Below are 16063 nucleotides of genomic sequence, written 5' to 3' on the forward strand. Positions count from 1 at the left end.
TTGCCCTAGACATTAATATTTCATCTAAATTAAATTGATTAAATACATTAAAATGGATTAAAGGACTTAATTATCAGACCTTTAAAAAATAAGCAATATTTATGTTTACTATATCATACAACATATTCCTCTGTATTAATATAACCTCTATATTGGAACTCAAAAACTTATTTTAATGGAAAATTTTGACCCAAACAAGTGGCCTGTGGTGTGTCCCACACTTTGTATAAGATTTTTTTTTAAGTCACTTAAACAATGGAACAGTGTCTCTTGGTTTAAATATGCACATGTGCAAGTGTTTCACAACTTGAATATATCCTCCTATAGCATATTACAATAATGTATTTGGGGTAGGTGAGAAAGTAATGCTTCCTAATTTTATCTTCCTAGTCAGTTGCCAGCAGACTAGAGGAAAATAATTCCTGTTGAAGCACTTGAGTCACCTGCCCCTTACATGAAGTTACATTGCGACCCACCAGATGGAAGCACAGCAGAGGGCGTGCAGAATGGCTGATGATATGTCTTACATATAAAGCAGACAGTGGTGCCATATCCAGAAGGTTGGCTTCTTCCTTCTCAGCACCTTTAGCAATTCCCGTAGTGCCCTACAGAATTAATTTAAGAGTAGATGGCTAGACACCTCAGAGAATTATGAACATAAATCAGCCTTTGGCCTTCTGCAGCAGGGTCCACACTCTTCTTTAGTGTGCGTGTCCCATTTGGTGCTAATTACCTGCCGCTGACGTTTCTGCTGTATAACTCAGTGGAACTTTAAGGCTAGAGAAAATTAAGAATCAGATGTTCCCTTTGTGAAGTTTTAGCAGTTGCTGGTAGCTTTCTAGAAGATAAAAATTAGGAAGCTGCATTTCTGAATAATCTTCAGAGAGGATATACTGTCTTATTTCAAAGACAAGATCGGACTCCTCCATACCGTTGTATGCTGACCTGGTTTCTTAGGGATTAAATGCTAAATGCACAACTTAATTTGAAAGTATCAAGCATTAAACAATTATTAAACTTGTCGGTTTCTAACAGTGCTAAGATTTTGAGAAGACTTTAATGAACTATATATAAATATAGTATATGACCCTAAAAGGTTTATTTAACCTTTCTTTTATAAAACCAAAAGCATTAAAAAAGAAATTCATTTTGTTTGCAGAAGGATGTGTGTGTGTTTAACTCTGATTTCTATGGCAGAAACTAACGTAATTTAGATTTTTGCATATAAAAATCAAGAAGCAGGCTCTTTGGATAATATGATTTAATACATGACTTCCTCATGTTTGACAAGATTTATACCTTTCTTTTTCTGTTAGTGCCTATCAGAATAATGACATCACTGAATTTGAGAAGATCCTGAAAACAAATCACAGCAACATTATGGATGATCCTTTCATTAGGGAACACATTGAAGGTATATTCTTTCTGCTAAGTGAATTCAGTTACCTTCTGTGCCACTGTCAAACAGGACTTCTTAATGGAAAGGCATGGAATCAAACCAGTTTTCTTCTATGTATTGTCAAGTATAGAAATGCTTCTAAATGCTGTCATAGAATAGGATATTATTTAAAATTATAAAGCTATTTAAAAGAAATCATTCACCAGTTTCATGCTATTGAATAACATAATCAAGTTCTCATGTGATGTCCATTTCACTTACGGTGGCTGTCCCTTTTATCTTTTTATTCTAATTTAGATATTATTGCATGTTTATTACTGATACTTAGTATCAGTATCAAAATTAATTCTTAGGATTTGTTTTCAACAAGTAACAAAAGCTTTTAAACATAGTCCTCTATGGTTGATGGCCTTGATGCATTTACTTTGAAGGGTAGGCTAATATTGTACAAGTAAGTGTGTGAGATTTTTTTTTCTGTTGGATTAACAAAGACAAAAATCATTCCTTGTTCTGGGGCCTCTTTTGTACCTCCAGTGTTTCCACCTGTTTTGGAGCTATTTGAGGGTTTTTAAATGACCATTTGGAACAACTCATTCAAATACTTAAATTCCAGATGCATCAGGAAAATCCGAAGAATACTTTGGAAGTAATGTTCTCTTTTCCCCACCTTCCTTTCTCTTTCATTCGGACAGAATTTTAAAAGTTCTTGTGTGAAGCTAGAATGATACTACACTCGGTGGATATAGAAAAGTTTGGAAGCCTTGTGCATGAACTCCAGTCTTTTTGTTTGTTTTTTAAAGACACTTGTCTGTGAAGAAACTGGAGAAGATCATTTTATAAAATATAATACCGTAGATTTTGAGAGAGCATAAAATAAAGGACTTGGCTGGCATGAATCAGAGCTTCTTGAAAAATATGTTAACTATAGAGAAAATGATGAGCAGTGTGGAGTATTAGAAGGCAAGAGAATATTTTAGATAGCATCATAACATAAAATCGGGGAGGTGGGAATGAGAAAAAACGGGGAAAGTAGTCTCTAATCTTATTGTGCATTTATTGGATCCAAATATTTTTAGATCCAAATACCTTATGTCTGGTGTGCCTGGCTGGCTCATTCGGTAGAGCATGTTGCTCTTGATCTCAGGGTGATGAGTTTGAGCCCGGTATTGGGCATAGAACTTACTTAAAAGAAAACAAAAAAACCCAAATACCTTATGTTCTTGTCAGGCAGAAAGATGTATTTTGAGAAGATAAATGATATAGTTAATTAATGTGATTTAGAAGTGCATAATGTTTCATGAAGATATACATACAGACTATTAAATACAAGTTTATTATTTTCATTTTTGTCTTTTCTTTCAGAGCTTTTGCGAAACATCAGAACACAAGTGCTCATAAAATTAATTAAGCCTTACACAAGAATACATATTCCTTTTATTTCTAAGGTACTTATATTCATGAATCTTAATATTTATAATTTTTAGTTTATAAATGCAGTGTACGTATCTTCCGTTTAAAAAATGATTCTTAGTAACATTTTGTAATAGTACATTTTTAAAATACAGCATAACTTAAGGGCTTTCCTTTTAATATAAATTTTTCTGTATTGGCATAAATTGAGTTAACAGTAAAGAGAAATAAGGAATCATTACAGTTCTTTTTAAAGATTTCTTCAGCCTCAGAGAACATTGTAGAAGACAGAGTAGTGGCTAAAGTATATGACTGATGTAGTGTTAACCCAACCACAATAAAATTGTGGTAGGAATATACTTGAAAAATTACAGAGTTAAATTTTATCAGACCTATTTTCTCAGAAATATTTTGAAGTGATAATGGAATTTGTTTTACATTTTCTTTTCACTAAATCTCCTTTTTAAGTGGTGGGAGTTCATTTAAAATCAAAATAATTATTATCATGAAGTCTCTAAAGAAGTTAATTAGTAGAATTATAATGAGTCTTTTTTCTTAGGAGTTAAACATAGATGTAGCTGATGTGGAGAGCTTGCTGGTGCAGTGCATACTGGATAAGTAAGTACTTGGCTGTTTCTTGTCACAAAATGTTTAGGACCATAACATTTGAATAATGGGAGCAAAGGTAGCAATGAAATTCTTGAGTTTTCATGAAAAGCACCCTCTGGCTATTATTTTCTGTTAAAACAGATACATAGGTATGCATGGTGGTTTTTTGTAAATGAATGAGCATATTAAGCCCTTGATCTCTGAAAAAGCTATAAATGTTTTCAGAAAGATTTTTCAGGTGCGCCTGGGTGGCTCAGTCAGTTGAGCATCTGACTTTTGATTTCGGCCACACTCATGCTCACAGTTTGTGAGTTCAAGCCCTGCATTGGGCTCTGCACTGACAGCACCAAGCCTGCTTATGTTTCTTTCTCCCTCTATCCCTGCCCCTCCCCTGCACATGTGCACACACTCGTGCGCACGCGCACGCTCTCTCTCTCTCTCTCTCAAAATAAACATCTAAAAGAAAAGAAAAAGATTTCTTATTCAGCACATGATCCATATACAGCTAGAGCATTTTTTAATGAATAGTATTTTTTTACGTTTTTAAAGTAGAAGGTGTGGTATGTAATTGTTTTGAAATTATATTTTTCTTAAAAGCAGTATGGTAATTTAAAGCTTTACAAGTTACATTTGCTATTGATTAATCAGTAAGTCTCTGCCTATTCGTTTTTTTAATGTAACTGATGAAAGGTAGCTGAAATCTACTTTCTGTCTAGAATTTTAATAAGGTAACAAATAGTATAACTAATCCTGAATTCAATCATTTAATGCAGGCAGCAGTTTTTTCTTTTACGTTTATTGATATTATAAATACTTTATGAAACAGTCCAAAAGATACACTTAGTGAAAATGGTTTGTAGACATGTCTTCTTTTATGTATTTATTTCTAGCACTATTCATGGCCGAATTGATCAAGTCAACCAACTCCTTGAATTGGATCATCAGAAGAGGGGCGGTGCCCGGTATACTGCACTAGATAAATGGACCAACCAGCTAAATTCTCTCAACCAGGCTGTAGTCAGTAAACTGGCTTAACAGAGAACAAGCTTTTAACAGACGTACTTAATGCAACAGTGCAGAGATGTAATCCTTAAGAGAACTGGGAATGGCAAAACTACTGTCGGTTGATGTGTCCTGAAAATTATTGGAGTTATGGCAGAAGTGCTTTTTTTGATCAACTGGTTTGTGTTTTGCTGCTGCATTTATCCCAAGAAAAACAGCTTTAATCTCCAGAAGAAAACCAAAATGCCATGGGATTTATGCTGTATTGACATCTTGCCCTAAACATACAACATCATAGTAATTTGTCATGGGCAACATGACCAGAGAGAAGATTTTTGTCATGATTTTAAATACACTGACATGTTACTGTTGGTTAAATTTAAACATGTTTTACCTGCAGAAATTCTCTCACAAATAACCTGCAATAACTTGAAATGCATACCCTTTTGAACACTTCCTTTTCTCATGTATAAATTAAAATGTTTGCTGCATTTTGCAAAATGTCAATTCTCCAAAAATGTGTCCGTATATTTCTGTACCTGCAGTGTAGTAAAGGTTTAGATGAAACCCCATAATTATGGTGGCATACTGTCACTTAGGTTTCAAGCAGCAAAATAAACAGTGCAGCTCAGAAATTGTAGTTTGGTTCTTGACGTGTTTTTATTACATTTGGGGTTTTTGTTTTGCTTTTTAGTACCTTAGAAATTTCAAATTATTTAATCTTCAGTTAATGATTTTTAAAAGCCTGGGAGCAAGTAAGTCGGTTATTTGCTTTCAAGCTTTTTAAAGTAGTCTTTATTGATAAAGTAAGGAGAACTAGTTTCTAACAAAACACTTGCATAGTACTTACTTTGACAGTGATGCTTTAAAGAAATAAAATTCTTTTTTTTTTCTAAGAATGATATTCCTTTTTAAAAATAAATTCTAACTCTCAGAATGTTCACTTTAAACAAATATGCCAGAACATAGACAGCTAAATGAATGTTACCCTGTATAGTGATCATGCTGGAAAATTATTTCCTAATTCCAGCAGTCTACCATTGCTCAAAACCTCATGGGTTTTGCTCTTTTAGAATTGTATTCAGAGCTAATTTAAGTCATACACACTGTTGACTTTGTGATGCACAGTGTTTAAGAAAACAAAAAGTATTAAGCTTGATTTTTTTTTTTTTTATTTTGTTTTTTTTTATAGTTACCATCATTTGGCACCAAATGACTTTGGACAGTTTCCAAAAATTAATCTGTCTTTGAGGAAATAGTAGAAAGTATGTAACTGGCTTTGAAGGCGATCCCAAAAGAGTTTTAAAGGTATTTTGAGCAGTGGTAGCATAGTTAGGATAATGAACTGTGGCCTTCCAAGGTGACCACCTTAAAGGAGACGCAGCTCATTTGAATGTATTGAGTTTTGGATGTATTTGTTTCATTTAAAAAAAAAAAATCACATTATTTTATAGTGTCAAAAGGAAGAACTAAGATTAAGATAATTTCTTTGGTTTTTCTATTGCTTGTTATTATGTAAAAAGAAGTGAGTGGCAGTTCAGAAGGAAGACTGTTGTAACTGAGGAATGACAACCAAGAATTTTTGATCATTAAATCAGATTTTATAAACAGTGGAAAGAGCATGGACTTAAAACAAGGCATGCTTATTCGGTTTTGTCAAAATTTTACGAAAATATGTGATATATATTTATACTAAAACTATATAATCCTTAGATATAGGAAAGCAATCAGTTAATGTCTTTAGCAGATAAAAGCAGTATTAAATACAGGTGCAACTTGGAAATTGTAGAAAATTGAAAGAAAACGAAAGACAAATGTCTCTGGTAGGGAATAAAAAAGTTTAAGATATTATAAAATTATGTGTATTTTCTTCTCTTTTACATAAATCATTTGTGAAAAATGTGCTACATTTTTTTTACAGGAGTGATAATAATTAGGACTTATTTTTCAATATAATTTGGAGACCCTTTGTTACCCAAATAAAAATGACAAGTTTCTGTGCCTGTATTCAAATATGTATGCATGTGATAACTGTGGGAAAAGGCCCTGCTTAACTCTGAGTTGATGGAATTAGAATTTAAAGGATTGAATGATACGATTTAACCTTTATGCCAACTTTCACAATGCCCGGTTTTCCTGTGATATCTTTGCCCCATGGCAGTAGTGCATCTTCCAGTTTCTAGAGAGAAAGCATGCACTTATTTTTTGGGGGGAAACTGGGCTAAGCTATAAAACAAATTATATAATGTAATTGTATGTATCACATAGGCTTTGTTTAATATTCCTGAAATACTAGTTCTTTTTTTAAAGTTATTTGCCACATTTGTTTCAGAACACAGGTTTTTGATACCCCTTAACAGTCTAACTTAAAACGTTTTATTTTTTCCCATTAAACATGTTCTGTGTTCTTGTGCATCTTAAAGAGTTGAAATCTTTTTTTGAGATTGCTTATCAAAATATAACTAAATTTAAGGGAACTAACAAATAAATTGGCATATTTTTAGCATTTTAAATTACTGGTTAAATCTGTCCCTCTGTGAAAATTATAGTAACAAATAGTTTACATCATATTGTAATGTGTTTATCTCCTTTTTCTTTTACCCCTAAATCTGGAAAAACTCACTCCACAGCAAACTTTTGACTGCTATTTGAGGGGAATAGATAACTGCTATAAGAACTGTATTTCCACTGCTATAGCTCTTAAATTAATTTTTTTTAAGTAATCTCTATGCCTAACGTGAGGTTCGAACTCATGACCCTTGAGATCAAGATTTGCATGGTCTACCAACTGAGTCAGCCAGGCACCCCTAACATAACTTTTTTTTTTTTTTAAGGTGAGATGAGTTTATATGTACTAAGTATTTCATTTTCTTTCTTAATCACTAATCTTTATAATTCCTCAATAAACACAGGTAAGTAAACTTTTCTTTTGGAATGGGGATGGGGGTGAGGGTATCTAATCAGCATACAAAGCAGATTTTGTTGCTAAGAACCACTTGTTAGTTTAGTGCATAGGATAAAATATATTTGCCCAGTAGATTCCTTCTTAACTTTTTTAAGGGACTCAGAGACACTCAAAAACCAATTATTTACCAAGGCTGCTTTTTAAAAATAATTTGTTTTAAAATATTTTAGTTATTATTGTTTTAAATAAACCCAAAGTTTTCATTTGATTCCATCTTTAAAGTGAAACTTGTGCTTAAAAAACTAGTAAAGCTAAGAGTTTCATTCTTTATGTGGGATTGATTCTTTATATAGGATTTATAAAATATGATTTTGAACTGAGATATTTTAACAAAATACAGAAGGAATTGACTTTTAGCTGTTTAGTTTCATAGTGTTGAAGAATACTATCTAGGTACATAGAATAAGATTCTGGGTGTTAGGTTTCAGAACTTGAAGCTCAAGGACTTTGGTCTTCATTTGTGTGACCAAAATCAAAAACTTTTTATGGAGGTTCTAATTGTGTCTGTATTAGGTTCTCCCCCCACGCCCCGCCAAGAGCATTCTCTATTTTGATAGAATTATAAATGCGGTTCATTTGTAAGAACTTCTTTAATGTGGACATTAGAGATTCTTAACTTTTTCAATGCAAATATATCAAGTTCTGTTGATTCAAGATTATTAAATTTTACTGTGTATCTTTTAGCAAATGTGTGCCCTTAATAGTATGGATTAGTCAATGAGATTGGAAAAGGTTTCACTTTTGGAATTTTGAGGCAAGTTAGAATAATAATGTCATTTGGAGAATTTTAAGTTTTATGATGATAAGCACATAAAACAACTATAAATGACTAAATCACTGATTCTGAATATTCTCAAAAATTCAGTATCCATTTGCTTTTGAATCTTGAAAAGATTTAACATAGATAATGTCCCAAAGGAAACCAGTGTGTGGTTCTCTAAAAAACCAATGTGTGTTTTGCTTCTTTAGTGTCATGTTGTTTTAAAACCTGCTGGAATAATTAAAAATCCTGTGTCATCAAACCATATGGCATCAGAGGTAGATGCCAGCTGTACTTTAAAACCCTGTAATAGGCAAAAAAATAATTTATTAGATATTTATCCTACTATATAGAGCAAACTTTGTTTCCTCTTGGCTAGGATATTTAAACCTTGGTCAGGATTTCCACCTTAACGGCTGGCCAGTACTAGTGTGTGTGTGTTTACACTTATACATGTGAGAGTACATACAGGTGGAAATACAGTATCTCATTCCCCAATCCATCACAGTAAAAATTTTTTTCTGCAGTTTCCATTACTTTATCACTTATTTCTGACTCGTATATGCCATGAAAAGAATTTCCAGTGTACCGGGAACTTCTTTGTCATGACGAAGTTTCTCAGGGAAGTCAGTGTCCAAAGTTACAAAATGATCTAGAGGAATCAGGTTTTGCTTTTTAATTTTTGAAATAGGGTATTTTAAAACAAGTTGATAAAAGTTGTTTTATTGGACATTATTCATCTTATGTGAATTTAGAGATTATAAAAGTAATCTAGAAGTTTTAATCATCCCATGAAGTCAGAAGTTTTTGAGTGCTTAATTATAGTATTAATGGCATATTAATGCTGCTGAATAATTTTTGTTAAAATGTTTGCCAATCTGTTTACTACAGTACTAAGTTTTTATGCATCTATTATAAATAACACTTTGGGCATATTAATTTTCAATTAGATGTCAACTAAGAAATAGAGCAATGATAGGGAAAGTGCAAAATCATTTGGTTTTGCCACGTGTTACATAGTTGGTTGTATTATGAGTCTTCTCAGTGTTCTTTTTAAAACTAGCATTAAAAATGACATAAATTCCTTGAGCTTGTACTAACTGGCGGTAGAAAACAGGTTACTAGAAGCATGGCAGAAGATGTCTACCTGTAATTAGGATTCCCACACTGAGAATCGACTATTATGTGCAGGATGAGTCAAGATGCTTTATGACTTATGTATCAAGGAGTTTTGACTGGAAGTACACATTATTGGCAATACAAGTTACATACTCTACCTCTTAATATTTACTGTGTAAATATTAGTCTTGCCATCAGACCACAGTGGTTTCAAACAGTACACTTTATATTTGGTTGAGTAATTCAATACTGTAAACTTCTGTGAAATAGCTTTTAAATGTTTTAAGAATATTTCTCAGAAAATAGTGTTGAAAATCTTGTTCATTTGGCTTGAAATTCAGGGTTTAAATATTTTCCACTTTTAAGATTACCTTCTTGTTCTGCTTTGAAGCATTCATGGAGGAGTTGGCCTCTCCTGAACCCTGTTTAATGATCTATCCTGGAACAATTCATGTTGCAAACAAATGTCTCAGGAATTACTCCTTCAGTATAAAATTAAACATTTCTAAGCAGGAATTATGCCAAGAAGGGAAGTGGAGGATGAAATGTACTCTTCCAAATCCTTGTTATGGTGCTTTAAAATGAACCCTTTAAGAACTGCAGCGTCTAAGAAAGCACTTGTGAATTTATTATGTATCCAAAAATAATGGTCTCCAGTATAACTTTCAATCTAGTGGGATGGGCCAACCCTAATCTCAAAGTATGAAAATGCAATCAGACAGCTTTTGAAAGTCAAAAGAACTTCTAGGCTAAGCCTGCAGACAAGGTACCAAAGTAAAGGTAAAAAACCAATGTCCCTTTGCACACTGCAGATCCTTTGGTCCTCCAAGTTGTGGGACTAGAAGGAAAGGAGTGAGGCAGATCAACTACTTCCTATTTCAGTTACATTTAAAACAGCAGTGGTAATTGGTATGTTGATAGAATTGGCCCAGGAAGGAACTACACAAGCAATATATGCATTGATTATCTTGAGTTGTGTTTTTGTTCTACTTAATAGCTTTATGGTCCCAACTCAATGTTTGTAGTAATGGATGGAAGCTGATAGTTTTCTTTCTAGAACCCTATTTTAAGTTTTGTTGTATTATGAGTGATCCTCTATAGGTTAGTGGCCTTCAACCAAAGAAGAGTTACCTATCTTGGACCTGTCAAAAGTGAGTTGTATTGTAAACAAATGTAGACTGCAAACAGATGTACCTTATTGGGAGAGTAGGATCGATATTTAAAACTTGGGTTTTTTCCCCCTTCTCCTTATTGTCTTTATCACTAAGAGGCAGTTAGGAAAGAAATCTGAAAGTGCTAGAATACTAAAAGGAACATACACTTTCTCTAACCCCTTCACCATCACTTAACAGATATTTATTGTGTGCCTAATAAGTGCTAAGGACTATTTGCTATGTCCTAAAGTTGAAGAATACCATAAGGAACAAATTACCCCTGTGCTAAGCTTAGTGCTACAGGGAGAGGCAGAGAAACAAGACAATTTTAGATAGAGAAAAATTCTATCAGACAATAAATGAAGGTAGGGGAGGCATCTCTGAATATGTGAAAGTTGACTTCACACATGAATGAGGCAAAGGAGCTGGCCAGATCTAGGGAAAGACTAATCTGGGCAGAGGTTAAGCCCATCAGAGGTGAAATGGGTATATCAATTTCAAATTCACGCAAGGTAGAGTATGATGTTCCCAAGGGACAGGTGGTCAGGGACCAGTTTATGGGTAGTTTTATGTTTTGCAATAATGCGTTGAGATTTTATTCTGAAGACAATGAGAAACCATTGGAAATTTAAATACCGATATAGCATTTTAAATGATTATTCTGGTGGGGCGCATGGGTGGCTCACTCAGTTGAGCATTCAATTCGTGATTTCAGCTCAGGTTATGATCTCATGGTTCTTGGGTTCGAGCCTTGCATCAGATTCCGTGCTAACGGTGGTGCGGAACCTGCTTGGGATTCTCTCCCTCTCTGCCCCTCCTCGACTGTGTATGGATGTGTGTGTGTGCGTGTGTGTGTGCATGCACATGTGCACACTACTCTCTCTCTCTCTCTGCTCTCTCTAAATAAACTTAAAAAAAAAAAAAGATAATTCTGGCTATTGTGTGGAGAAATTATTGTATGAGGCATTAGTGTGGCCAGGGAGACCAGGGAGAGCCATTGAAGATAGGTAATAGAGGCTTTTAGATTAGGATTTGGAAAGAAGTGCACAGAATCAGGACAGACCAACAAGATTTGCTTATGATTTGGAATTGAGGGTTGTAAAGGAAAGAGAGCAAAGTTCCCAGGTTTCTTACCAAGCAACTGGTAGATAGTTATATCATTAAATAAAATGGGAAGACTGGGAAAGCCTAATTTGGCAAAAGAGACCTAATTTGGCAAAAGAGACAGAGTGCCAAAGAAACAAGAGTAGACTAGGAATTTGGAAATAAACAGTAGTATCACAGAAGCTAGATTTTTTTTTAATTTTAATTTTAATTGAGAGGGAGAGAGAGAGAGAGAGAGAGAGAGAGAATCCCAAGCAGGCTCCATGCTCAGCATGTAGCCCAACTCGAGGCTCAACCCCACCACCCTTAGACCATGACCTGAGCCGAAATCAAGAGTCAGAAGGTCAACCCGTGTTCCTCAGAAGCTAGGTATTTTAAAACTGTGATCCACTGTGAATGTTGCTGAGAAATTAAATAAGATAAGGGCTGAGAGGGCCTTAGGATTTAGCAGGACAGTCTTTGGAGATGTTAATTAGTGAGGGGTTTGTTCAGCTCTTCTGTGGAATAGTGAGGAACGTCTTTAAACAGTCACTGTCTTTTATTTCTTAGGAATTGAAGGTAAAAAAAAAAAATATTCTTTTTTATATCTGAATGTTAAGCAGGGTAACAGGAAATTTTGAAAAGAAAAAGCAGACTTCTTACAAAATGTCTCTTCCTTATAAAATATTTAAAACCCACTTTCCCCTTTCCCACACTGTGTATAAGCATTTAATTTAAATTTTCTCCTTCACACCTATCAACTATGAAATTGTATGAAGTCCATGGCTTTATTTAACATTTTAAGTCCCTCCAAAAGCTGTCAAAACCTTTCTAGTGTTTATGAAGAATGGATTCATTATATATGTAAACAAAGCTCTTTCAGCATATCAACTTTCATTATATCTTGGGATATCAGTATCGCTGCATGTTAATCTCACCCAAATCATGAATTCTTAAAATGTTAGGATTTGTCTCCAAGGAACTTGTTCAAATATAAACAACACTGTGACAATTAAGGATTGGTATTTTGAGTAATCTCAAAGTGTGGAACAAAAATATGCATTATCCAGAAATTATTGTTTTATCTGAAAGTACACATTTGCTTATATACTTGAATATTCATAAAGCAAAGTAGAATAATTAAATTTACAGATTATCATACCTCAGAATTATAGTAGCCTTTTTCTACAATTAAAAATCAGTGGGGCACCTGATTGGCTCAGTTGGTAGAACATGTGACTCTTGATCTCAGGACCCTGAGTTCAAGCCCCATGTTGGGCATGGAGCCTACTTAAAAAAATAAAAATAAGCTTTTTTGCAGTAAAACAAATTTTAACAAAATTAAACAAAAATCAGGAAACAATTGACAAGTGGGATTGTACTTCTGAGGACAAAATACCTGAACCCTAGGACAGGTTGCCATCTTAAAGATAGCTTTTGCAGCTTCCTAGGAGAGAGGAGTATGGTAAAGTAGAAAGATCTGAAGAACAGGAGACCTGCATTCTTCATTTGGCCTTGAATTGAGACCTTCTCACTTAACCTCTATGAACTCCCAATTATTTAGTTCAGTGATTCTTCTTAACCTTAAGTATTCAGAATTGAGAAAATCCTAATCTTTGACATATGGTATACTATCATGTCTTTTCAGTTTACTTTCCATGTGTTTATTTAGATCTGCATATTTAAAAAAATAATTTGTGTGTCTTTTTAATTTCCATAAATAGTATAAATTTCATTCTCTTTTATCCATGTTATTTTCAAATCTAGTTCATTAGTCCTGTTTTGTTTTTTCAATCTCTTACATATACCATAATTTACGTATTCATTTCTCCAGTGATAGATCTCTGTATTTCTCCCAAATCCTTACTACATAAATAATTCCATGATGAACATTTGTACCTATCTTGTATGGACTTGTGCAAAAATTACACTGGGTCGTATTTCTGGAAATATTGGGTCATCGGGCTTAATACACTTAATTTTGCCAAGTACTGCTGGATTATTCATCAAAATGGCTGCACCATGTATCTTCCACCTCCGTAGTGCATGAGAGTTCTGGTTTTCTTCTCTCCTTGACAGCCTTTAACAATACCTGACTTTCTACAATGACATTTTACTCTTGATTTTAAATTACATTTTTGTAATTGCTAATAAGATTGAACATTTCTTCATATACTATGGACTACACTCATCATAGTCTTGTTATTGGCTTCCTATTTTTTACTGATTTGTGGAAGTCATTCTATATTGTTAGATATTAACTCCTTATCTTTTATTTTAGGTTTGCAGATATACTCTGAAGCATTGTCACTGGTTTCCTTCATTGGCTTTCATTTTGATGTTACATCTATACATTTCCCCCCCTCATTGACCATACTTTTTTGGATCTTAAGTCCTTTCTTATACTAGTATCACAAAAATGTTCTTTTATAAAGTTTTACAGTTTCCTCCTTTACATCTAGGTCTTTTTTTTGGAATTTATTTTGGTATATGATTTAAGATAGTCATCAAGCTTTATTTTTTTCTGTATAATGAGCTAATTTTCCCAGTACCATCTACTAAATCATTCCTAATTGATTTGTGATGCCATCTTTTTCAACTGCCAGGTTTCTACATATGCAAGGGTATATTTCTGAATTTCCCAGTCTGCTAACTGTTCTGCTAACCAGTGTCACCTTGTATATTTATCACTGAGCTGAGTAATGTCTTAAGTACGGGAGATTCCCTACCCTATTTGCTGCTCATTTTGAAATTAGTCTTTGTAGACCTTCATTTTTCTATATCAATTTTGGAATAACCTTGTCCAGTCCCCCAAAGTCCTGTAGAGTTTTAATTGGAATTGCTTGAATTGAATAGGTCCCTTTTTATGTCATTTAAGAGTGTCTTTAGTTTTTCTATATAAAGATCTTGAGCATTCTTTGCTATGTCAACTTCTGAATCTTTATAGTTTACACTACTTTATTTCCTAAAATATTTTCTAGTTGGTTATTGTTGGGGTAGAAGAATGATATTGATATTTGCATACAGATTTTCTTTAATCTATCAGCCTTGATGAACCTTATTCTATCAATAGGTGGTCTGTTCATTCATCTGTGTTTTTTATGTAATTATATTATCAAGAAAATAATTATATTTTTATGCATTTCTTTACGTCCCTAGATCTCTTATTTCTTTATCTTATCTTACTGCATTGCTCAGGATCTCCCAAAACATATTGAACAGAAGGGATGACAGCTAGCATTCTCATCTCAAAGAAAAAGCATCTTGAGTTTCTCCATCAGGTATGAGATTTATGATCACCTTTGGGGAGTCAGCTTTCATTAACTAAAGTTTCCTTCTATTTCTAGTGTCTTAAGAGGTATGCGTATTTTTTTTATCATAAATAAGTTTTGAGATTTATTAAATGTTTTTGTACCTAGTAAGATGAACATGTGATTTTTCTCTTTTAGTCCATTCACATAGAGAATTACACTCATTGGTTTTCTAACGTTAACTTATCCCTACGTTCTAGGATAGATGCAAACTGTACATTGTATATTCTTTTTCAATACAATGTTGGATTTACTAGCCAACATATTATTTAGAAGTTTTCCATCTATATTCTTAAGTGAAATTAGCCTATAATTTTCTCTACTTAGATGATCTTTAATCAGTTTAGTTCTCAAGGTTACTTTGCATCATAAAATGAATAGGCACCTTTCATTCTATTTCTGTTTTTTAGAACAATATGATATGGGGACAATCTGTTCTTTGGAAGAACTCACTTCTAATGCTGTTTGGACTGAGACTCTAGAACTAGTAAAATGTTTAAATTACTTTTTCAGTTCCTTTAATGATTATTCATCCTTTCAAATATGATTATTTATCTGTTCAAGTGTTCTGCTTCCTCTTATACTATTTTAGCTTTTTATTTGTTTTCAGAAATATATCTATTTTGTCTGCATCTTCACATTTATTAGGATATACAGTTGACCCTTTGAACAATGTGGGTTTGAACTGCATGGGTCCACCTATGTGCAGATTTTTTATTTATAAATCCAGTATAATACTGTAAATATATCTTTTCTTCCTTATGATTTTCCTAATAACATTCTTTTCTCTAGCTTATTTTATTGCAAGAATATAGTATATAATACATATAACAAAACGGGATATGTGTTAATAGACTGTTTATGTTATTAATAAGGCTTCCAGTTGAGAGTAGGCTTTTAGTAATTAAGTTTTTAGGAAGTCAAAAGATATATGCAGATTTTTTACTGCATTGGGACGGACTTGTTGAAAGGTCAACTATAGTTTGTAATTTTCTTTTTAAATATTCATTATATTTAGCTAATTTCCTCCTTTTTAATTCTATATGTGTTTATCTATCTTATTAGCCTTTCCAGCTTTTGGTTCATCTTTATTATTGTTTTTATTGTTCTCACTTTGATTTCTGCCCCAGGTATGTATTATTTCCTTTATTTTCATTTCTTTGAATATCTGTTATGATTCTCTTTCTAGCTCTTAAGTTGAATCATTTTCAAAGTTTGTTAAAATTTGCTCAAAACTATTAATTTAACATA

General features: G+C 33.2%; 1 protein-coding gene across 3 annotated transcripts in view; it reads left to right on the forward strand.

Annotated features, from left to right (window-relative positions):
- COPS2 (COP9 signalosome subunit 2) overlaps positions 1 to 6427 on the forward strand; it is a 31369-nt gene extending 24942 nt beyond the window's left edge. For 2 of the 3 annotated variants that reach the window (XM_045449792.1, XM_045449791.1), the window contains exons 10-13: positions 1317 to 1414; positions 2762 to 2844; positions 3369 to 3427; positions 4309 to 6427. In XM_045449792.1, the coding sequence (XP_045305748.1) occupies positions 1317 to 1414; positions 2762 to 2844; positions 3369 to 3427; positions 4309 to 4453 (385 nt within the window). In that variant the 3' untranslated portion in view covers positions 4454 to 6427. Of the gene's footprint in view, positions 1 to 1316; positions 1415 to 1933; positions 2046 to 2761; positions 2845 to 3368; positions 3428 to 4308 lie in introns of those variants that run through there. The other variant, XR_006704717.1, reaches the window with a different exon arrangement.
- Positions 6428 to 16063: the final 9636 nt, after the last annotated feature.

The sequence above is a fragment of the Leopardus geoffroyi genome, chromosome B3 (genome assembly GCF_018350155.1).
Source record: "Leopardus geoffroyi isolate Oge1 chromosome B3, O.geoffroyi_Oge1_pat1.0, whole genome shotgun sequence".
In the NCBI taxonomy this organism is placed as follows: domain Eukaryota; kingdom Metazoa; phylum Chordata; class Mammalia; order Carnivora; family Felidae; genus Leopardus; species Leopardus geoffroyi.